General features: G+C 34.3%; 1 protein-coding gene across 3 annotated transcripts in view; it reads right to left on the reverse strand.

Annotated features, from left to right (window-relative positions):
* TAOK3 (TAO kinase 3) overlaps positions 1-26,047 on the reverse strand; it is a 187,454-nt gene that overhangs the window by 70,142 nt on the left and 91,265 nt on the right. For 2 of the 3 annotated variants that reach the window (XM_082852602.1, XM_082852600.1), the window contains exons 2-6: positions 24,613-24,716; positions 13,716-13,935; positions 4,783-4,854; positions 4,288-4,389; positions 467-512 (exon numbers count right to left, since the gene is read on the reverse strand). In XM_082852602.1, coding sequence (XP_082708728.1) covers positions 467-512; positions 4,288-4,389; positions 4,783-4,854; positions 13,716-13,835 — 340 coding nt within the window. In that variant the 5' untranslated portion in view covers positions 13,836-13,935; positions 24,613-24,716. Of the gene's footprint in view, positions 1-466; positions 513-4,287; positions 4,390-4,782; positions 4,855-13,715; positions 13,936-20,018; positions 20,083-24,612; positions 24,717-26,047 lie in introns of all 3 variants that reach the window. The other variant, XM_082852601.1, reaches the window with a different exon arrangement.

Raw genomic sequence — 26,047 nt, forward strand, 5'->3', positions numbered from 1 at the left:
ATAAGCAATTTCTATTCAGAGATCATGGATAATATAAGAAAGTTTTTTTTTAATGTAAATTTTAACTCAGTCTCTGATTATAACAGCGTCTGCAGAGGAGAACTGGGTCAGTCAAGAGATGTGAAAGGGTTAAATATCAATATAATTTGGATACCGATACCATCTACCTCTGTTTCATACATACACATGAATTTGATGTTTTTGGCTACACATACTACATCACACAACCCAAACATTTTAATAGTACCTGCCCTGGATGGGCCATGAATTAAAACAGCGGGAGGGCTGCTAATCATTACTCAGATATTTTCAGCGACACGGCAGAGACAGAGTCTGCATGGCTTATCCACATAACCCTTAAGTCTAAGTCATTAACCATTTAGTTTGCCCAAGGTGTGCTTTAATACAGGAGTAGACAACATTCTGGTCAAGGTAAAAAAGAAGGGGATAGTGCTTTTATCCTTACCTTCTAACAAATCAGAGGCTGAGCCTAAGCAATATTCCATCACCAACTGTAACAGATTGAAATAATAACCAGAATAATGTAGGTTAATAAGAAACTGCTAAAACCAACCAACTAACCAAGGAACTAAGAATACTAGGAGAATAAATATTCTGATTCATCTGAACCTGTTATTGTTATTTCCTATTTGAAATCGGAATTTCTGTTTTTGTTATTTCCTATTTGAAACTGGAATTGGTCTAAGACAATATGGGGATTATATTTAAGGATTTAAGGTGCCTAGGTTGGAGTATAAATTAAATTTTGTAACTTGGAAAGTGGCAACCAAATAAATGAGCCAGTAAAATCTATACTGGAAATTATTAGTTAAATAATACAAACAAGTAAGCAGTAAATTCCCTACTTTCACATTTTAAAAAGTTCTGGGACTTCCCTGGTGGTCCAGTGGTGAAGAATCCACCTACCAATGCAGGGAACATGGGTTTGATCCCTGGTCGGGGAACTAAGATCCCACATGCTGCAGGGCAACTAAGCTCTTGCGCACCTCAACTAGAGCCCTTGAGCCCTGGAGCCCACGTGCCACAACTACAGATAGAAAACCCGCACGCCACAACTAGAGAGAAGCCCACGCGCTGCAATGAAAGATCCTGCATGCCTCAGTGAAGATCCCGTGTGCCACAACTAAGACCCAATGCAGCCAAAATATAAAATAAAATAAAATAAAATTGAAAAGTTTTAAACAAGAAAACACTGGTTAGAACTCAATCTAAAGATGTATCCTGGGGCTTCCCTGGTGGTGCAGTGGTTGAGAGTCCGCCTGCCCATGCAGGGGACACGGGTTTGTGCCTCGGTCCGGGAAGATCCCACATGCCGCAGAGCGGCTGGGCCCATGAGTCATGGCCACTGAGCCTGCGCGTCCAGAGCCTGTGCTCCGCAGCGGGAGAGGCCGCAACGGTGAGAGGCCCGCGTACCGCGCAAAAAAAAAAAAAAAAAAAGTATCCTGCTATGTATTATTACATTAGCTTGAATTCCTGAGAGATGGAATATTTCAATTTATATCTTAAAATATTTCTAGAACAATACTATTACATTAATATTGATATTTATTGGCTCTGCAATGTTGGGAGGCTTGTGAAAAGCAAAAATGAGAAAACTCTTTCTTTACTCTCATCTTAGATATTTTAGGCATTCCAGATTACTACTGATTTATAGCCAAGGTCAGAAGTGGAGTGCTCAGTGACCAATCTCCACACATATACACACAAGCACACACACACCTACAAATTATTATTTTGTTATTCTAAAAAAACACAACATGCTTATTATGAAATACAAATTTCCTATAATCACATAGACACAACTACTATTAACATATTGGTTCCTTCATTAAAAAAAATTAATGTGAAAACATTTATGTATTATGTACCCTGCATTACTGGAATATTTTAGAAGGATATGAGATATAATATTATATATTATTATATGTCATATATTATTATAATATATAATTGTACATAACATAACATACACATCTTATATTCTTCTGAATTTATTTCAGTAGCAAGGTACACAATATATCATATATCATACATATATATTATTATATATAATAAAGACATACATCTACTTTATTAAATTTATTATATATTTATAGATGTAATTAAATATACATAATGTATAAAAATTATTCCATTTCTGGAATAATCTAAAACAATATGAGAAACTTTAAAGCTTAGAAACTTTATTATAGTTTTCTGCTTTATATTAAAAGTAAGCAGATTCAGGGCTTCCCTGGTGGCGCAGTGGTTAAGAATCCGCCTGCCAATGCAGGAGACCTGGTCTGGGAAGATTCCACATGCCACACAGCAACTAAGCCTGTGCGCCACAACTACTGAGCCTGCTCTCTAGAGCCTGCGTGCCACAACTACTGAAGTTCGCGCGCCTAGAGTCCATGCTCTGCAACAAGAGAAGCCACGGCAATGAGAAGCCTGTGCACCGCAACAAAGAGTAGCCCCCGCTCGCCGCAACTAGAGAACAGCCCATGCGCAGCAACGAAGACCCAATGCAGCCAAAAATAAATAAATTTATTATTTAAAAAAAGTAAGCAGATTCAGAAACATTAATTTTACTTCTTATTGTGAAATGAAAGCGTCCACATAAGTGAATATTATAATGAACATTAGCCTTTTAGGTGCACTATTTTTCTTTTTTCTTCAGCTTTATTAAGGTATAATTGACAAACAATATTTTTAATCAGTTTTGATGGAAACATTTCTCAACTGTATTACTCAGTTTTCTAATTTCTTTTATTTTAATTTTTATAATTAAAAATTTTTTTTATTTGTTTATTTATTCTTTTGACCGCGCTGTACAGCTTGCAAGATCTTAGTTCCCTGACCAGGGATGGAACCTGGACCCTCAGCAGTGAAAGCATGGAGTACTAACCACTGGACCGGCAGGGAATTCCCTCTGATTTCTTAAATTATGTAAATTAATACAAACATATAATTTCCTTAAACTGAGTATAAGGAAAATGAACATAGAACTTTAGAACCGACTAGAGTATGTTTATAGTTATGGGTCTATTTTTAAAATTACATGTTAACTCTGTATTTCTGTCCCAAACATTCTTTTCCCAATTATTCCATAACACAAGGGCACCTGAGCTGTGGCTGGCCGTTTGCCCTTGACAATTATCAGCTCTAGTTGCTCTGCTTTTAAATTGTTAGGTCTGCTTTCTAACTTCCCCAACTTCTTCCTTCAGGTCAAATTAGTTATGGCTATTTGTATGCATGTCTCCAGCAGCTTTAGTTCTGTGAGTTCCTTCTAATTAGCCTATCAAGTCCTTATAGACAAACACTAGGTAACCAAACTTATTAGCATTCTATGTAATCTAAGAGTAAACAGGCTTCAAATAAGAGCTCGGGGGATTTTCTGAAGTTTTGAAACACATGATATCTAGCACTTGATTTTGTAACATTTATTCTGCCTGCTCAAAATCCCTTTCTTGACTCCTTCAAGACAGCTGAGATTGCCAGAGAACTGATTTCCATAGAATGAGATACTCCTCTTATTAATTTCTTCTGCTCAGTACAGAAGCAATGGCTCTAGATATCTTAAGAATTCCTTGAGCAGAAAGGTTTATGTTTAACCTTTGATATTCTATCTGGGAACAAAAATTCCATTCCCTAATTGGAGATCATGTACAGGAAAGGACTTGTATATTGGTAAGTATTCAATAAATGATAGTGATATTGAATACTTTAAATTGGAATGTGCAATACGATAAAGTACAAGGTATAGCATTTACTTGTTCTAGACAATGTCTAATGTGCTAACCTAAAATCAGAAACAAAATCATGTAAAATAAAAATATAGTAAGAAGATAGACTAATCATAATCCAGGCTCTGTTTGGTAAAAAACTTAGACAGTGATGGTAATATCAAGCATAATTCCAAATTTGGGGGGAATTGGAGTAGGGGATGAGAAATGACAAAGATAAAAATTCTAGGATGAGAATAAAAGGCACTGCTTTTTACTTTTGCAAATAAATCATTATAAAATGATGTTAACTTTTCACTCTCTCTTTGTTGAGTGTTTAAGAATAAAATTTCCTATAGACTAGATGTCATGCTTAAACTTACAGAATGTATACCATAATGGCACACTCTGAAGTAACAAATGTTAAATACTGACAAACAAAAATCACATGGGACAGAAATGGGCTGATAATTTTACAGACCAAAGAGATAATAGAAAAAAAGGAAAAGAAAACAATTTTAATAGGAAAAAATAAAAAGACAATAGAGGTCCTCTTACTTACCCAAGCGGTGTGCTCTTTCAAGTAACAACCTTTGTATTCAATAGTATTAGGATGCTTCAATTGTCGTAAAAATTTGACCTCCTTAAGAATATCTTGCCATTTCTATTTAAGTCAGAAAGAAAATATCATAATTTTTGAACAGAAAACAGTATTTTATTTTCAAGTATACATATAAAATAGTCTTTTCATTATTTTAAATGGACAAAGAGAATGTTTAATACATAAAGAAGCAATTTAAACTTGCGTTATTTCTTGTTTTATTACCTATAAATTAAATCAATCACCAAATATATTATAATAAATCCATTACACTAATCCATGTTCTATTCCACAAAATAGTTGACTGAGGTAGAATATTAGGAACGTTTATTATATGCTCCACAAGAAGGGACAAAAAGAACTGTGATAAAGAAATGCTTAAAGAACTTTGTTTCTACTGTGAATTTCATATTAACCTGCTTATGTCAGTTTAGGTACACAATGTCTTTAACATACCTCATGTGCCTGCTTCCCACTGTAGGACATTTTCTTAACTGCCACAACCTCATTGGTGTGAGCATTTGTGGCCTGTGTTAAGAGAGTAGGGAAAAAAGGTTAAAAAGAATGAACGATGTTTCAGCCAGTTTAACTTAAATATTTGACTTGACTTTTATAACATTTCACCCTTCATTCTCACAGTCTAAAGATGCTGCAACTTTTGATAGGCTAGACAGACATTTCCACCCCACTTCAAGGTACAACTTCTCTTTATCCCTTTCCATATACATTCAAAGGCTATAATGTAAAAAGGGATTAAGGTTTAACAAAAGATATCCAATCAAAGAAGTCATATTTCCAAAATATCCATACTGGCTTCACCATGTAGAATGTCTACCAATGGAGAACCAGTTAAATAAATATGACACAGTCATGTAATGAAATAAACATTAAGAGAATGAGGTAATCAATATGTATATATGGTAATAGTAAAAAATATCATGACAAAAAACACCTGTACAATATGATCTTCTTTTTCCAAAACAGTAATAATGATTATATGTGTAGAAAAAATTATGAAAGAATTTATACGAGAAAATATATCAGTGGTAATCCCTGGATTATCAGATATATTATTATGTCTGAAAGAACTTTCCATGATGATGGAAATGCTCTATATCTACATCGTATATAGTAGCACGTCAAATGTGGCTAGTGTGACGAAGGAAGTGGATTTTAAATTTAATTAACTTAAAATTTAAATAGTGGCTACTGTATTAAACAGTGCAGCAAGGGATAACATTAATCTTAAGAAGGACTTCCACTTTCAAAGGTACTTATATTTTACGGTAAGACTGTATCACATAAATACATACACACATTTATGTGTATATATTCATCTATAAAGGTTGCCTTGTCTCATAATTATCTCTATATATCTTCTCCATACTCAAAATATAACAGTTCATTGAAAGCACGCCTGAAAATCATAAATACCTCAGATGTAATAATCTTTTCCTCCAAATTTACTTAAGAAATTTAAAAATATTTCTAAAAATTTTCAGAAAAATAAATATAAGACATTAAACATTATCTAATCTTAGCCTTCTTTAATAACAGAGCTCTGTACCAGTGTCATACCCCTGATGTAAGTAAGCTACTTCGGTTCTATGATATTACTATTGTGGAATAATAAAGCAATAGCAGTGTTTCTGAAGTAAAACTGGAATTCACTCTCTGGTAAAATAAGGTCACCAATTTTAATAGAAAAATGTCTAATCAGTTTCTAAAATACAATTAAAGAAGCTCCTCAGATAGAGCAATGTCTTCTTTCTAATTAAAAAAAATTTAATTCCAACAATAAACAATAATGTTGATGTAAAAAGAATTCAACCTCAGCGTCTTAATTAATGCCAAAATGCAGAGAAAATGGACACATACTAAAAACATTTTTTGTACAAGCACTAAGGTAAAACTATATACTACAAAAGCAAGGTATCCACTAAGTTACAGTTTTCAAGTCGGCAGGACTCTGTAAAGGCATTTTTTAGGTATTTTATTCATTTAGAAGGTACAGACTGACTTTTTTTTAAAAACAAAGATCTCTCACATTTTGCTGGCTTTTAAAATGTAACACTAAGGGACTTCCCTGGTGGTGCAGTGGTTAGGAATCCGCCTGCCAATGTAGGGGACAAAGGTTCGGTCCCTGGTCCAGGAAGATCTCACATGCCTCGGAGCAACTAAGCCCGTGAGCCACAACTACTGAGCTCACATGGCACAACTATGGAAGACCGTGTGCCTAGAGCCCGTGCTCCGCAACTAGAGAAGCCACTGCAATGAGGAGTGTGCGCACTGCCACGAAGAGTAGCCCCTGCTCGCCACAACTAGAGAAAGCCTGAGCACAGCAACAAAGACCCAATGAGACAAAAAATAAATAAATAAAATAAAAATGTAACACTAAGACTGTACTTAGATGACAACAAGAAAGAAAAGTTGATGTAAATTCAGTAATACAGTGAAGGTTAGAGTGACTGTGTCTGTAAAGAGGATATTTTGGGTATGAATCTATGTACTGTATAGCTTAAGGAGCCTGTGAAAGGTTTAGAAAATACTCAAACAATGATGAATTTTAACTTTTAATGGGGTTTTTAAAAAACAAATCTGTACGCTTTATAGAAAGAAAAAAAAAAGGCCCACACAAATGGAATCTGATAGTATTATCTAATTGCTTATTAAGGTTATTTATAATCAAGGCTTATTTGGAACAAGAGACATGAAAAAAGAATCACCCTAAAATAAAAATGTATTTCTTTACATTTATAGAGTTAGAACTTGATAAGTATATTTGCTTATACAACCTATCTACTGGGCAGAGACTTGAAATTTGAAAACATTTCCATTTATATATAGATGTAAAATTTTTAATCCATTTTATACTAGTTAAAATTCAGAACCGAAACAGATACTTAAAAACAAATCAATATTTTAGTATAGAGAAAGGAAACTATCAATGGGGTTTCAGCTTTTCAATGCATCATACTGTATTATGAATGATTACAACTTCTAAACATTTCAAGTTTTATTCTTGAAACTTACATTCATACTTAACACTTCAATAGTCTCAGAGGTCTCAGTAACCTTAAGCAAGATCACTGATTCACCATGTTCTTGGATTGGAAGAATCAACATTGTGAAAATGACTATACTACCCAAAGCATTCTACGGATTCAATGCAATCCCTATCAAACTACCAATGGCATTTTTCACAGAACTAGAACAAAAAATTTCATAATTTGTATGGAAACACAAAAGACCCCCAATAGCCAAATCAATCTTGAGAAAGAAAAACGGAACTGGAGGAATCAGGCTCCCTGACTTCAGACTATACTACAAAGCTACAGTCATCAAGACAGTATGGTACTGGCACAAAAACAGAAATATAGATCAATGGAACAGGATAGAAAGCCCAGAGATAAACCCACACACATATGGTCACCTTATTTTTTATTTTTTTTGTGGTATGCGGGCCTCTCATTGTTGTGGCCTCTCTCATTGCGGAGCACAGGCTCCGGACGCGCAGGCTCAGCAGCCATGGCTCACGGGCCTAGCCGCTCTGCGGCATGTGGGATCTTCCCAGTCCGGGGCACGAACCCGTGTCCCCTGCATCGGCAGGCAGACTCAACCACTGCGCCAAGTGAAGCCCTGGTCACCTTATTTTTGATAAAGGAGGCAAGAATATACAATGGAGAGAAGACAGCCTCTTCAATAAGTGGTGCTGGGAAAACTGGACAGCTACATGTAAAAGAATGAAATTAGAACACTCCCTAACACCATACACAAAAATAAACTCAAAATGGATTAAAGACCTAAATGTGGCCAGACATTATCAAACTCTTAGAGGAAAACATAGGCAGAAAACTCCATGACATAAATCACAGCAGGATACTTTCTGACCCACCTCCTAGAGAAATGGAAATAAAAACAAAAATAAACAAATGGGACCTAATGAAACTCAAAAGCTTTTGCACAGCAAAGGAAACCATAAACAAGATGAAAAGATGGGAGAAAATATTTGCAAATGAAGCAACTGACAAAGGATTAATCTCCAAAATTTACAAGCAGCTCATGTACCTCAATATCAAAAAAGCAAACAACCCAATCCAAAAATGGGCAGAAGACCTAAGTAGACGTTTCTCCAAAGAAGATATACAGATTGCCAATAAACACATGAAAGAATGCTCAACATCTTTGATCATTAGAGAAATGCAAATCAAAAGTACAATGAGATATCATCTCACACTGGTCAGAATGGCCATCATCAAAAAATCTACAAACAATAAATGCTGGAGAGGGTGTGGAGAAAAGGGAACCCTCTTGCACTGTTGGTGGGAATGTAAATTGATACAGCCACTATGGAGAACAGTATGGAGTTTCCTCAAAAAACTAAAAATAGAACTACCATACGACCCAGCAATCCCACTACTGGGCATATACCTTGAGAAAACCATAATTCGAAAAGAGTCATGTACCACAATGTTCATTGCAGCTCTATTTACAGTAGCCAGGACATGGAAGCAACCTAAGTGTCCATCGAAAGATGAATCAATAAAGACGATGTGGCACATATACACAATGGAATATCACTCAGCCATAAAAAGAAACGAAATTGAGTTATTTGTAGTGAGGTGGATGGACCTAGAGTCTGTCATACAGAATGAAGTAAGTCAGAAAGAGAAAAACAAATACCGTATGCTAACACATATATATGGAATATAAAAAAAAAATGTCATGAAGAACCTAGGGGCAGGACAGGAATAAAGATGCAGACCTACTAGAGAATGGACTTGAGGACATGGGGAGGGGGAAGGGTAAGCTGGGACGAAGTGAGAGAGTGGCATGGACATATATACACTACCAAATGTAAAAAAACTAATAGCTAGTGGGAAGCAGCCGCATAGCACAGGGAGATCAGCTCACTGCTTTGTGACCACCTAGAGGGGTGGGATAGGGAGGGTGGGAGGGAGGGAGATGCAAGAGGGAAGAGATATGGGGATATATGTATAGCTGATTCACTTTGTTATAAAGCAGAAACTAACACACCATTGTAAAGCAATTATACTCCAATAAAGACGTTAAAAAATACATAAATAAATAAATGGGGAAAAAAAGTAAAATAAAGCACAGGGATCCCAGCTCTGTGCTCTGTGATGACCTAGATGGGTGGGATGGGGGGGGAGTGGAGGTGGGAGGGAGGTCCAAGAGGGGGGGCATATAGGTATACATACAGCTGATTCACTTCACTGTACAGCAGAAACTAACACAACATTATAAAGCAATTATACTCCAATAAAAAAAAAATCACTGATTCAAAATATATTTATTGAGAACTTACTACATATGTGTTTCTGATATTTTTATAACCATTTCCAGCTACATTTAGATTATTGTCAACTCTTTACTAGTTTATGGAGAAATACAAAAATTAAACGTAAGCTTTTCCTTTTGCCCTATTTATTAAGCCTCAACTAAAACTAAAAGGTATTTATACCCAGAAGAACAAAACTAAATTATTTGCTTTAGGTGGATTATGGATGATATGCTGAGTTCAACAAGGCAACACTAGAACCCTAGAAACTTTATAGTTGTCTTTTAAGTGAATACAAAAATGAACATGCTCAGTCCTTTTTATCTTCCTTTAATAGAGTTTCTTACTATTTCAGTTTTACTCATGCTATTTTTTTTTTTTTTACGGTACGCGGGCCTCTCACTGTTGTGGCCTCTCCCATTGCGGAGCACAGGCTCTGGACGCGCAGGCTCAGCGGCCATGGCTCACGGGCCCAGCCGCTCCGCGGCATGTGGGATCTTCCCGGACCGGGACACGAACCCGTGTCCCCTGCATCGGCAGGCGGACTCTCAACCACTGCGCCACCAGGGAAGCCCATACTCATGCTAATTTCTGAATTACTTATGTAAATCCATATACACAGAGATATTTCATCAATAGTTTCAATTTTCTCTGAATATAATATATATTCTCAACTGATTGATTCTACAAGAGCCGTGCCAGCGTACAATTCACTTATAATATATTTCCTGGCATCGTTCTGTGTAAAAGCTGTAAACTATAAAAAGTCTAACAGAATTATAGTGTTGAGGTATAAAAATGTTGGTTGCTAGACTCTGGTCTTTACAGCTTGCTAATATGATTCTGACTCATGAAAAGTACTAATTAGCAGTTCCAAATTCTCGGAGTTCTTCATAATTCAAATACTTACCAGGTGCTCAAAATTTGTCAGGTACTGGGCTAAATGCTAGGGATAGAATTGTAAGTATGCCTAGTGCCTATCTCTCTTCTAGTAGTATAGACAGCAAAAATGAAATCATAATTAATATAAAATTGCAACTGTGATATGTGTTACAAAGAAGGGTATGTGTTACTTTGGGAACCAAAAAATGGGGGATGTGATTAGGCAGGTCAGGCAAGGCTTCCCTGAATAAATGAGCCCTCAGCTGAGAGATAAAGGATAAAGTGGAGTTAAGAAGATGAAGATGGCAGGGGAAAACATTCCAGAGAGAACAGTTTATGCAAAGATCCTATGATGGATGATTAAAAGAAAACTTTTATATAATAACTAGAGCAATGAGAATAAGAGGGAATACAGTTCAGGTATAGAGGGATCACCTCATGAAGGACCTTATAGGCTGCCTACAGTAGGGAAGTTGAACTTAGCCTAAGAACAGAGGAGGAGACCCCCTGAAGGCTTTACAGAGAAAAGGTGATGTGATCATATTTACGTGTTTCCACTCTCCACCAACCCTCAAGCTCACTGTGGTGTGGACAAAAGACTGGAGACAGACCAGAATGGATGCACAGAGATCGGTTTGGAGGTTATTGCAGTTGTCCAAGTAAGACATGGTGGTCTTCTTGGTTATAATGGTATGAGTGAGAAGAGGAAGAATCTGTCAACAGGGAGGAGCAACATGGGTCATATTACTGTGGCCTGTGAGAAAATCCATTTTTAAGGTGCTACCTATGTGACCACTGTAGATAAAAGGTTAAGGCTTTTTAAAGTTTTATAGTAAAGTATCAGTTAACTCCCCTTTAAGCTGTTTTTTAAGTGCCTTACGGGTTTATAAGGGCCTGTACTCTACACTTTTGTATACAGGCAATATATAGTTAATGATTACATTTCAGTATCAAAGCCACCCAGGTATCTTTGTGATTTCTCTAGTCTATCAATATCAACAAATAACACATATTCACATGATGCTAGTCAGAATAGCTCGCAATTTAAAACTTAAGAGTTGTTTATTTCTGGATTTTTCCATTTAATATTTTTGGACTGAGGTTGACCGCAGACAACTAAAACCATGGAAAGCGAAACTGTGGATAAGGGGGAACTACCATACTCTAGCTAAACAGACAGGACTTAGTCCCAAAAGCACTGGGTCTTCTACAGCAATGTAGGTCTCACTTTATCCCTAGCACAAAAGGCATGTTAGTAAGTTTCGAAGCATATTTGGTTTATTGTATTTATTCTAAAAGAGAACCGTGAGAGTGGTCTGGCTGATTTTTAAAACAGAAGAGTCAAACAGAGATTGCAACTACTCTCTGACTCTGGCCAAGAGAGATTCTGAGATGATGAATTAGTTATACAGTAATAGAATGAAAGTAATAAAAGATGATTGACTGAAGAAAGTATCTCTAAGCAAAACAAACAGGTCACAACCAAATATATACAGAACGTTTCTATTGTTAAAAAGTTCAAAACCGGCAAAACCAAATTATATTATTAGGGGTAGAGAAGTAAGTGGGTACATATAAAGAAATATAAGAAAGTCATCATCATAAAATTCGGCATAGTGGATTCTTCTAACAAAAAAGGGGCTCTGGGGTGCTGGCAATATTCTATTTCTTGGCCTGGCTGGTGGTTATAAAGGGATTTATGTTTTAATTGTTCTTTAAATTATATATTAAAATATATGTGTGAATGTATTATACACACTTCTGTATATATGATATATTTGTAATTAAAAAAATCCTTTTAAAAAAATGTGTCTCAGTGAATGAGAAAGATAGGACTTTGAGCCGTAAATGCTACTCTAAGCCCAAAGACTAATATGAGGGTATTAACTAGAAAATTAGCATCCACTTCAGCAATGGAAGGTCACTTAATGATAAAATGTACTTGAGTGGGAGCCAAGTATTAGATGGGGGTGAGGGAGGAGAAGTGGTGGTAGTGCTAAGTATAGACATGAAGGGACGAAAGAGCATTCTGAGAAAACTCAGGCTGAAGATTTGGCTAGAAACAAAAGGATGAGTTCAAGATGCAATTAATAAAATCTCATTTGGAAGGACAACTAAAGATAAGCCCTATCCAGATGGAAGGACATAAAGGACTACTTAAAAAGAAAAGTCAAATACTGTTTGATTAAGAAAGAAATTATTTGCTAACGGGTTTGGAGGAGAAATAGGTAATATTACTTAAATATTACTTGCTTTAATGAACTAGTACTCTTAAGGAAGTATGTGTTAATTTGAGGTTGCAAACTTCTAAGGTTATTGAAATAAAGAACTATATTTTATGCAATGAATTTCAGGTGAATGATTTATGTTAACATTTCAGTCATTTCTCACTTTTGTCATCAGAAGATAATCACAGTCTTGGAATTCAAACTGACTCAATGGGGTTAAGCCTTGTATCCCCTAACCTGAGATACTGACTTAACACGATTGTTACTAAAAATCTGTCAGTCTATCTGTCTGCGTAGATGTCCACTTGTCCATCCACCCATCCATCCATCATTTACTGAGTTCCTACTATTCAGACATTATACTAGCTATTGGGGATATAGCAATGAACAAGTAGATATAATTCCTGTCCTTATGGAGCTTATTATTTAGTGAGAGAGACATACATGAATCAAAAAATCTCACACATAATTATTCAATTATAACTGTGACAAATACAACAAAGTACAAGCATAGGGTGTTATGAGACCATAAAGAAAGTCTTAATTTAGTGCTGGAGGGTTGAACTGGAATGGCTATCACATGGATTTAACACTTAAACTGATACCTGTAGGGTAAACAAGAGTTAGACAGGAATGGGGAAAACATGTACAGTTTTCTAGGCAGGAGGAATAGCATATATAAAGGCCCTGAGGCAGAAAAGAGTTTGGCATGTAAGGGAAATGAACAGGGTTCAAACTCAAGCTTATAACTTTTTTGCACTACTTTGACAGCAGAGTCATTTGATTTGGATACCATTGACTTGAATGATGCCTAGAATTCTAAGACTGGCTCTTCAGCAATGACTATTTGCCTCTACTGTAGACATCATTTAATTTGTAGAATAAACATTAAAACCAAGTGCATTTTACAAGTAATAGTTAGAATGTACAGAATTTAAACTTTTATAATTTGATCTAAACAATTTTTAATTACTTACAAAATAAACTGCTCCAAAACTTCCATGTCCAATTTCATGTAAACCAATAAAAAGTTCTTCAGGATCATCTTTGTAGAACAGATCAGCAATCTCTGGGTCCCTTGGCACCCCTTTCCGCATGATGACCAGTATGTGCAAGCACTTTGCTTTTGATATCCCAGTCAGCTTTCTCTCTCATTGACAAATATTTGGGGTGTGTGTGTGTGTAAAATTTCAGTACCTGTAGAAAAATAAGGTTTAACATTAACTTATTATACATTTTGTTTGGTAGCAATTACAGATTCATATTATCCATAAAAAGCATCTTGGTCTTAGAAATTCAAAATAAAAAGACAAGTAATCCAAAAGAAAAATGGGCAAAGGATCTGAATAGATATTACTCCAAAGATATAGAAATGTCCACTAACACATGAAAAGATGCTCCACACCATTAGTCTTTAGACAAATAAAATTAAAAACACATGAGATACCATTTTCATACCCACTAGGATGGCTATTATCAAAAAGTCAAATAATAAGTATTGGTAAGGACGTGGGGAAATTCAGACCCTCCAACGCTGCTGGTGGAAATGTAAAATGGTACAGCCATTTTGGGAAACAGATTGGGAGTTCATCAAAAACTTAAACACAGAGTTACAAGTTGACCCAGAAATTCCCACTCGTCGGTATATACCCAAGAGAAATAAAAGCACACGTCCACACAAAAACTTGGATATTGGTAGCTGCATTATTCAGCAACAACCCAAGTGTCCATTTGGTGAATGAATAAACAAAATATGGTATATCCATACCATGGAATATTATTCAGGGTTAAAAAGGAATGAACTACTGATACACACCACAACACAGGCGAAACATAAAGCTAAGTGAAGGAAGCCAGTCACAAAAGACTACATACTGTATGATTCCATTTATATAATACATCCAGCATAAGTAAATTTATAGAGACTAGCGGCTGGGGGTGATAGCTAAAGGGTATGGGCTTTCGTTTTAGTGTGGTGAAATGTCCTAGAATTCATTGTGGTGATGGTTGTACAATTGTTCATATACTAAAAACTCTTTAGTTGTACTCTTTAAATGGGTGAATTGTATGGTATGAAAATTATATCTGAAACACAAATCAAAACTACAATGAGATATCACCTCAAGCCAGTCAAAATGGCTATCATCAAAAAATCCACAAACAATAAATGCTGGAGAAGGTGTGGAGAGAAGGGAACCCTCCTACACCATTGGTGGGAATGTAAATTGGTACAGCCACTACAGAGAACAGTATGGAGGTTCCTTAAAAAACTAAAAATAGAGCTACCATATGATCCTGTAATCCCACTCCTGGGCATATATCCAGAGAAAAACATGGTCCAAAAGGATACATGCACCCCAATGTTCACTGTAGCACTGTTTACAACAGCCAAGGCATGGAAGCAACCTAAATGTCCATTGACAGAGGAATGGATAAAGAAGATGTGACACATATATACAATGGAATATTACTCAGCCATTAAAAAGAATGAAATAATGCCATTTGCAGCAACATGGACGGACCTAGAGATTGTCATGCTGAGTGAAGTAAGTCAGAGAAAGAGCAAGTGGAATCTAAAAATAAATGATACAAATAAACTAACTTACAAAACACAAACAGACTCATGAGAGACTTAGAGAATGAACTTATGGTTACCGGGTGGAATGGTTGGGGGAAGGGACAGTTAGGGAGTTTGGGATTGACATGTACACACTGCTATACTTAAAACGGATAACCAGCAAGGACCTACTGTATAGCACAGGGAACTCTGCTCAATATTATGTAACAACCTAAAAGGGAAAAGAATTTGAAAAAGAATACAAACAAGTATATGTATAACTGAATCACTTTGCTGCACATCTGAAACTATCACAGCATCGTTAATCAACCATACTCCAATATAAAATGAAAAGTTAAAAAAAAATAAAACGGAGAGGGGTAATAACCATGACTTTTGTCCTAGCTAACTGAAAACAAATGGGAATTAAAGATAAGAAAATTAAAATATCAACAACAGATTTCTGAGGAGAAGAAAAGAAAAAGAACAGGTAAATTATCAGTTACACAGGGGGAAAAAGCCTCAAAAGAAGAAATTTCCAAAAGAGGACTAAAGAAACATAAAGGTGATTATTCTGACTTGATCCACCCATTAATGGGTTAATCAAACAGTCTACAAGACTGCAAGATGCAGTATATATTGTTCCCGACCAATAGTTACATACACACTTTCTCTAGTTAATGACAACTGCAACAGGCAACTGGAAAATGTCACTTAGCCAGCATCCTGGATCTTCCTTTACTTTCACGGTGAAAGCTTTGTCTATGTACAGACTACATATTTTATCCCAGATACCTGACTGACAATAGAGGTAAGACATGCAATGTGCTTTGGAGTACGTAGCTTCCTAACTAATTTTTCTTTTTCTTTCTTTTTTTTTTTGGTTGCTACTATGTAGATTTGGAGAGCACAGTTTGGTGAGAAAAACATTGGTGTTAAAATATATTACGATTCAGCTGCTATCTTTTTTATGAAAAAATAATTCTGCTTTTGAAGTATATTCCTTTAGGTGTGATCTGTTGTACCTATAGCATCATTAGTGGTATTTAAAAGTTTCTACACCTGACAGTTTACTTAGACAAATGCAAAGAACAATGAACACTGATTTCTAAGGAGCTAATAAATAGTCATTTAAATCACAAATTAGCTTAATTTTAGTTTATAGTAATCTAAATTTTGGAAAAATTTATTTGTATATTACAATGACATTTCTTAGCATAAATATGCTTATTTTCAGAAGCTTATAAGGATGCAATAGACATAATTCTGTTTAATATACCTAACTGTGGATAGACTTAACATTGATTAAGCGCTATCTTTTAGAATTTGGATTTTTGTTTTCACTCTCCCTCTCAAGATAACTTTGAGATAGATATGTGTGAGAAATACACAGTGGATGGCAAAACAGAATGCTAGGATGTGAAGGGAAAGTTGACAAAAGTATAATTGATTCAGATATTTCTGTTGAACAAGTAAAACCAAAGATTTTCCCCCCCAACATCACAAATTAATTGTATTTCTTTTTGATTTCCTTGGAGACACATGTAGAATAAAATGTAATTTAAAAAAAACAAGAAAATTATATCTCAATAAATCTGTTTCAAAAGCAGTTTGGTCTGATTAATACTGAAATAGTAACAGCTAACATTTATTAAGCACTACTATGTATCAGGCAAGACTAAATTCCTTTATAAGCCAAGGAAAATCACAATAATTCTTTTATACCATACTAAGAAATTTGGAGTGTATCTTGAGGGTAATGGGTAGCCATTGAAGGTTTTAAACAGGAAAAAGGATTCCCCCACAACACTGCATCTGTAATCATGAGTAGTCATCCTGCCAAGCCATGAATGCCAATAATCAAGCATAAAGTCAGTATATCAATACTATTGAAAAAATAACTTAAATTTAGTTACTTGTTAGGCAACAAAGTACATAAAGTTGAAAAGTACTATTGCCTTCACTGCTTAGAGAATAGAAAAGAGAAACAACGGATTAAATCAAAGACATGCCTTTTGAGACCATGCCAAAAAAAAAAAAAGCAAATTACAAAATTTCCGTTAGGAAAAACAAAAAGATCTATGAACCAAATTTATGAGAACTAAAATATTTTCAATCACCAAGATGTATTTTAAACTTGAATATTTTGGTCTCAATGTGATTAAAGCTAAGTACTATGGATAACCATTTGGGGACACACACAGACTACTAAGTCATACTATAGACTAAAGTGATTTTTCGAAAGAAATAAATATTAAAATGATACTTAAAATAAAATAATATTAAAATAATAAAAAAATGAGATCATAAAAACTTCTAAAATAACTTGCAGATGAGTATTTAGTTATTGAGCAAGATATCAGAGGCAAAAACCATAAACTAAAATCAGTAAGCTTGATAATACACAACATATTTATCTTAAAAAATATAATGAATGGATTTCTGCTTCCAGCCAAGATGGAGTAACAGGACTGGATTTATTATCCACCAGAAACAAATAAAACACTGGAAAAACATGAAATTATGGTATTTTAACACAATGGGTATCAGGCAGAGAAGGATAGTGATCCCAGACAGAGGAACAGCAAACAAGGAGAGCTAAAACTGTCCCAATTTAATGTCCTGGGAGAGTTTCCTGGCCATGGCACAGAAAGTAGGGGGTGGGGAAACCCAATTAGAGCCTGGGGCACTCCAGAGATGAGGGTCCAGGGTGACCAAAATGGCTAGAGTTCTCAGGGCACAGTACTAAATAGAAGAGAACAGCACAGAAAGAAGATATGGAGATCAGCAGAGAGTTCCCATCAAGTCTTCAGCTGACTACTGATCTACGCATGCCAAGTGAGAAAACTACGCCAGACCAGGCAGGGTGGAAGAAAACCCTATATGAAAGAATTAAAGAAAACAGGGCCTAGGGCTCATGAAGAGCTGTAAATAGTGCCTGTTACCATTAGCCTGAATAGGAAATCTCATAATTCATGGGGAATTGTTTAGAGTACTTACAAGAGTCTAATCTTAGTAGCAGGAAATTACCATAGACTAAGTGCTGTTCTGGATGCCTAACAAAATTTAAAAGCAGGATCTTTATGGATTAAATTATTCCACGTAGCTTAACTGTGTCCCAGAACAAAGCTCACAAATATTCAAAGGAATTAAAAAAAAAATCTAATATCCAAAAAGGTAAAATTCACAATGTCTAAAAAAAAAAAAAATCACCAAGCATCCCAAGAAACAGGAAAATATGACACATAATGATGAGAAAAATCAATTGAAACCAATTCAGGACTGATATAGATGATAGTTGCTAGATTAGCAGACAAGAGCATTAAAACATTTATTACAACTGTATTCCATATATTTAAAAAGTTAGGAAATATCAAACACATAGAGATAGTCAAGAGATAAAGAGACACAAACTGAACCTCTAGAGGTGAAAGCTACAATGTCCGAGATGAAAAATACACTGCATGGGATGAATAGCAGATGAGATTTCTGAAAAAAAGGTTTATGAACTTGAAGATATGACAGTAGAAACTATCCAAAATGAAACATACAGAGAAAAAAAATAACAAAATAATAAACAACCAAAAAAAAGAGCATCAGTGAGTTGTGGAACAATTTCAAATGGACTAGTATATATCTAATTGGAGTCCCTGAAGAGAAGAGAGAGATGTTGAGGCAGAGAAAATATTTGGAGAAATAATAGTGAAAAAAACTTACAATTCTGATGAAAATTGTAAACCACAGATCCAAGAAGGTCAATGGGGCTCAAGAACAAGAATGAGAATAAGAAAAATGGGGAAAATTACACCAAACATATCATAATAAATTGCTCAAAACGTGCTAAAGCAAAAATCATGAAAGCAGCCAGAGACAGAAAACACATTATGTATAGACATTACGTAAGGACAACAATGACAGCAGATTCTTCACTGGAGATAACACCAGTGAGAAGACAATTGAGCAACAGTTTTAAAGTGCTAAGTTCAAACTAAAATTCTGTGTCCTGTAAAAAGATCTTTGAAAAATGAAGGCAGAATAGAGGGTTTTAGACATAAAAAGCTGAAAGAATTCATGACCTGACCACCAGCACTATAGGAAATGCTAAAGGAAATCCTTTAGACATAAGCAAAAATCATACCAGATGGAAATAGAGCTTTACAAAACATTGAAAAAGCACTGAAAATGGTTAACTATTTGGTTAAATATGTAAGATTTCCCCCCATTATTTAAACTTCTTTAAAGTATAATTCACTGTTTAAACAAAAATAACAATATAGTGTGAGTTTATAACATGTAGAAGTAAAACGTATGAGAATACGAAGTTGGGAAGGATAGAAATTGAAGCACAGTGCTGTAAAAAGTTATCATACTATACACAAAAAGGTATACTATCACTTGAGTATGGACAGTGGATTAATACATAAATGTGTATCCAAATATAAATACATATATGCATGCATGTGTACACATGTGTCTATATACACACTTTAAATAAAAAGACACAAGTAGGCTAAAAGCATGGAAAAAGACACAATACTAATTGAAAGAAAGCTGGGCTAGCTATATTAATATCAGATAACGTGGATTTCAATGCAAAGATATTACAAAGATTACTTCATAATGATAAGAAGATTGGATCATTTATCAAGATAATATAACAATCCTAAATGTTTATACACCTAATAAAAAAAGTTTCAAAATACATGATTAAAAACTGATTTACCTGCAAGGAGAAATAGACAAATCCACAATTGTAGTTGGAGATTTCAATATCCTTTCCTCAATAACTGATAGAACAAATAGACAGAAAATCAGTAAGGATATAGAAGACTTGAACAACACTATCAACCAATTTGATTACTGACATTGAAATATGATTATTAACATTGATGTTTCAACCCAGAAACATCATAATACATATTCTTTTCAAGTGCACACAGAACATTTACCAAGATAGACCATATTCTGGGCCATAAAACAAGACTCAATAAATTAAAAGGACTTAAGTTATAGTAGGTATATTTTCTGAACACAATGGAGTTAAATTAGAAAATCAATAGCAGACAGATAATATGAAAAAAATCCCCAAATACTGGAAACTAAATAACACAATAAAAAGTAATCCATGGGTCAAAAAATAAACCAAAAGAGAAACTAGAAAATACTTTTATCTTAATTAAAATGAAAGCAGAAGGTGTCAAAATTCGTGGGATACCACTAAAGCAGTACTCATGTGGAAATCTATAGCAATAAACTCCTGTTTTGGAAAAGAAGGTCTCAAATCAATGACCTCAGCTTCCACTATTTTTTTAAAAACCAGGAAAAAAAGAGCAAATTAAACCCAAAGTAAGGAGAGAAAGGAAATAATAAAGATTAAAGCAGAAATCAATGAAATGAAAAACAAAAACAAAAATCAATGAAAGCAAAGCTGGTTCTTTGATAAAAGTAATCAAATTTATAAACCTTGCCAGACTGATCAGGAAAAAAAAATCAGAAGACATAATTACCAGTATCACAAATGAGAGGGATGACATCACTACAGATTCTATAGATATCAGAAGGATAATCAGGGAGTATTATATTATGCAAATTGTACAACATTGTGTAATTATTATTCAACAACTTAGATGAAGTGGATAAATTCTCTGAAAGACACAAATCAACAAAGTTTACACCAGAAGAAACAGATAACCTCAATACCTCTGCATCTATTAAATTAATTGAATTTGTAATTTAAAATCTTCCCACAAAGAAAACTCCAGAATCAAATGGCTTAATTGGTGAATTCAACCAAACATCTAAGAAAGATACAATATTAATTTTACACATCTCTTTCAGAATATGGAAAAGGAGACATACTTTCTAGGATTAATTCTATGAGGCTTGTATTACCCTGACACCAAAGCCAGACAAAAACATTACAAGAAAGAAAGCAACAGAGTAAAATTCTTGAAGACTATAGATACAAATATTCACAACAAAATTATAGCAAATATAGTTCAGTAATATATAAAATAGATAATACACCATGACTAGGTGGAATTTATTACAGGAATGCAAGGTTGGTTTAACACTCAAAAATCAGTTAAAAAAAAAAAGAATCAATGTAATTCACCATATCAACAAACTGATAAAAAGTCAAATGATCATGTCTAAAGATGCAGAAAAAGCATATGACAAAATCCAAAATTCATTCCTGATAAAAACTCTTGAGCCAACTAGGAATATCAGGTAACATCCCCAACCTAATAAAGGAAATCTACGAAACATTTACAGCCAATGTCAAATATAATGGTGAAAGACCAACTGCTTTCTTCCTATGATCAGGAACAAGGCAAGGATGTCTGCTCTCAACACTTCTATTCAGCATTGTGCTGGATGTTCTATAAGTGCAACAAGGGAAGAAAAAAGAAGTAAAAAGTAGCAAGACTGGAAAGAAAGAAGTTGGACTTTTACTGACAAACAACATAATCACCTGTGTAGAAAATTCAATGGAACTAATATGTGAGTTTATCAAAGGTGCAGAATACAAGATCAATATATAAAGCTCAATTATATTTCTATATATGAACAAATGGATATCTAAAGTTTTAAATATCACTTATAATAGCATCAAAAAATGAAATACTTAGGGATAAATCTGACAAAGGATCTGTAAGACTTGTACACTGAAAACTACAAAATAATAATGAAAGGAAGTAAAGACATAATGAAAAGTTATACTGTGGTTATAGGTCAGAAGACTCAATATTGAGTATTTTTTAGAAAGAGAAATTGAGAAGCTGATTCTCAAATTCATATGAAAATGCAATGGACCTAAAACAACTAAAACGACTTTGAAAAAGGAAGACAAAATTGGAGGGCTAACATAACCTGACTGCAAGATTTATCATTAAGATTACAGTTATCAAGACACTGTGATACTGGTGTGTATGTGTATATATATATTTGTGTGTATATACATACACACAAATAAATCAATGCAACAAAACAGGAAGTACAGAAACAGACCCACACATTTATGGACAACTGAATTTCATCCATAGAAGATGGACCCACACATTTATGGACAACTGAATTTCGTCCATAGAAGATGGAGAGTATCTTCCACTAATGGTGCCATAACAATTGCATATGTCTATCTTTGATTCATAGTGACACCATATACAAAAATTAACTCCAAATGGATTATAGAACTAAATGTAAAACATACAACTAAAAAAATTGTGAAGAAAACACAAGAGAAAACCTTTGTGACCTTGGGTTAGGCAAGAATTTCTTAGATATAAAAACAAAAGCACACTCCACAAAGGAAAAAAAGATTAAATTAGAATAAAAACATACTCTTTTTGAAAGACCCTGTTAAGAAAATGAAAAGATAAGCCACAGTAGAAGATCTCTGCAAAACATATATCTCACAATGGATTTGCATTCATAAAATATAAAGAATCCTCAAAACTCAATTAAAAGAACATGAACAACCAAATTTTAAAAATGAGAAAAACATTAGAACACACACTTCACCAAGAAAGATAAATGGATGGCAACTAAGCCAAAAAAAAAGATGCTTAACATCACTATTCATTAGGGAGATACAAATTAAAATCCCAGTGAGATACTACTACAAACTTATTAGAATGGCTGACATTAAAAAGACAGACCATACCAGGTGTTGGCAAGGATTTGAAGTAACTGCATCTCTCAGACACTGCTGGCTGGATGTAAAAATGGTACAAACACTTTGGAAAACTATTTGTCAGTTTCCTAAAAAGTGAAACATACATCTACCATATGACATAGCCATTCCACTCCTAGGTATTCACCCAAGAAAAATGAAAGCAAATGTCCATACAAAGCACTGTACACGAAAGTTAATGGCAGCTTTATTTTTAATAGTCAAAACTGGAAATAATCCAAACATCCATCAACAGATGAATGGATAAACAGTCTGTAGTACTTGCAGACAATGGAATGCAACTCAGAAATAACATGAACTACTGATACATGCTACAACATGGATGAATCTCAAAATAATTATGCTGAGTGAAATAAGCCAGAACAAAAATAGAGAACACATCAATACTTTATGATTTCATTTATATAAACTTCTGGAAAATGCAAACTAACCTAGAGTGATGGCACATCAGTGGTTGCCTAGGGAAAGGGCTGGGGTGAGAAGAGGTTAGGGAGGTATTGAAAAAGGATATGAAGAAGCTTTTGGGAGTGACGGATATGTTTACTAACTTCATCATGTGACGGATACACACACACACACACGTTAAAATGTTATGTTACTTAATATGTTCAGATTACTGTATGTCAATTAATAATTATTGCTTTAAAAAGTTGCAATAAACAAAACTGAAAGGCAAGTAAGTTGGGGATGGTTCTTGCAAAATATGTGCCAGTGAAGTTATTCTTAATATCAGATAGGTGAACATATACATACACCAACACACACACTCACAGGACACAAATAGGAAATTAAGAAAAGAAAAAAACAGTGTCTATTAATGATATGGAACATATATAATTTCACTAATAATCAGAGAAATAAAAAGTAAAATAGCAAGACACCTCATTTCACCCACCAAATTGATAAAGTAATAGAGAAAAGATACATTTTTTTGGTGAGGGCATAAGGAAACAGTCATCTTTATACACTCCTGGAAGAATAGAATGGGAACATTCTCTGACCAAGTATCATCCTTCTACAGGGAGTTTCTACATGGCAGTTTCTACTTGTTTTGTTCTGATTTATTTTAGTAAAAGAGGCAGGGTGTAAGGTAGAGCATAGGAGGGATGCAACAGTGAAGATGGGAAACAAGGTTTCTTTCACCTACAAATTTGGATTTCTTTGCAGACTTGTGTTTTATCTGAAGTAGGTGTTGGGATTTCAGGTTATCTTTTATTTCCTTCTTTTTGTTTATTTCTATTTTCTAAATGTTCTGCAAAGCCTATTACTTCTGTAATTAGAGGAAAAGTGATATGAAAAAATTTTATCTCAAAGTCTAAGCATAAATCACTACAACAGAAAATGGTAATATATATTTCCAGAAAATAATTTGACAATAGGGATAAAATAACTTTAGCCAGGTAATTCTCCGTATTTTAAGCTATAACTGAAAATGAAGAAAATCTATGAGGAAATAATTTGAAACTAAAAAATTTTTATAAAAGAATATGTTATCTTAATTTTATTAATTCCTTTTAATTTTTCTCACAAATATAATAAAAATTCCTCATAGAAAAACCAGAAAACACAATTTGTTCCCATTTTATGGGAGAAAGCTAAGTCATGGATTTATGGACAATACCTTTTCGTGTATGGCACAAAATATACTGTATTGCTCAGACTCATTTTAGCAGCAATCTTTTTTTTTCTCTTTTATAACTTCAGTCTTTTGTATTTATGGTGAACCTATGAAAAAAGAAGAATAAAATATGTAATTATAGGGGCAAAATTCAAGAAGCAATAATCGATAACATGATAGTTTTAAATATTTACAAATGTAACATTACAAAGTTAAAATGTTATCTTCATCAGTTTGTGGATGACAAATGTAAAAGGTAGGATTTTCACAACAAAGACACAAGCTACTGTCTCACAAACAATATCAGGTAAACAAATGTGTCGTTAGATTTTCAGAATCTATACTGAGGCTTCCACCGGTCTGTCTGAGTCCAAGGAAACTCAATAGAGGCTACGAGTAGACAGGACTAATCTGACAGCATGTGGTGATGCTACTGATTCTCTGTCAGTACGGCTTATATTTTGAATTGTTTTTCCAATAGGCATGATGATTTATATTGACTCATCTATCTTCCCTTTCCTGGTCTCTCTATAACCAATCTTTCAGATTTGGGGGTAGTGATAATTCTTTATTATCTATCAAAGAAGTACATGCTCAGTGTAGAAAATATAAGAAATATACACCATTATGAAAAAAAATCCTTAATCCTACCTAGGACAAACTTCATTAGCAATTGGGATAATTTTCTCCATGAACATATTTACTTCTTCAAACACATATTTATTTTGTTATACAGCTGAAATCACATTGTACATATAATTCCACAGTCAGCCTGTTTATCTAACTCTAGATTATACATATTTTGCCATGTTATCAAACATTATTCACAAAGATAATTTAAGGGCTGCTCAATGTGTATCGTATGGAAGAACCACAACTCATTCACAACAGTTTCTCCACAATTTGAAACCAAGGCTGTTATTCAACCCTCTGTTTGTTGAACTACTAAAAATTATTGTTTTGAAGACCTTTGTGCTTATTATCTATGCACTTAACATTTAGGGCTTTTTTGGAATGGATTTCTAGAAGTAGAACCACTGGGTCAAAGAATCTAACAATTTAAAACATGTATATTGAAATAATCTTTGGATGCTTGACTAGCTTTGGAGATGAAATCCTTACAGGAGGAAAAAACTATACATAAAAAAAAAAGGCACTGACCTCCATTTTCACATTTTTCCTGTAGAGGATATCCCAATCTCTTCTCACGTCTATACTTACAAACTAATCTTTTTCATTATTTTGTTATTCCCTCTGATTCTATGGCTGTGGAATGCTTTAGATTAACTGGTAGCTAAAACTTGCCTGAATTCAGCATCACATTTTACCTAACCATCAACCAATCAATAACTACAATGTCTGCATGTATGTCCTGCTAATCTAGTCTGACTATAGCTTCAAGGAAGTAAAACACTCCTTATTATATGAACACTAGTTG

This window comes from Leucopleurus acutus (genome assembly GCF_964270905.1).
Source record: "Leucopleurus acutus genome assembly, chromosome: 13".
NCBI classification, from domain to species: domain Eukaryota; kingdom Metazoa; phylum Chordata; class Mammalia; order Artiodactyla; family Delphinidae; genus Leucopleurus; species Leucopleurus acutus.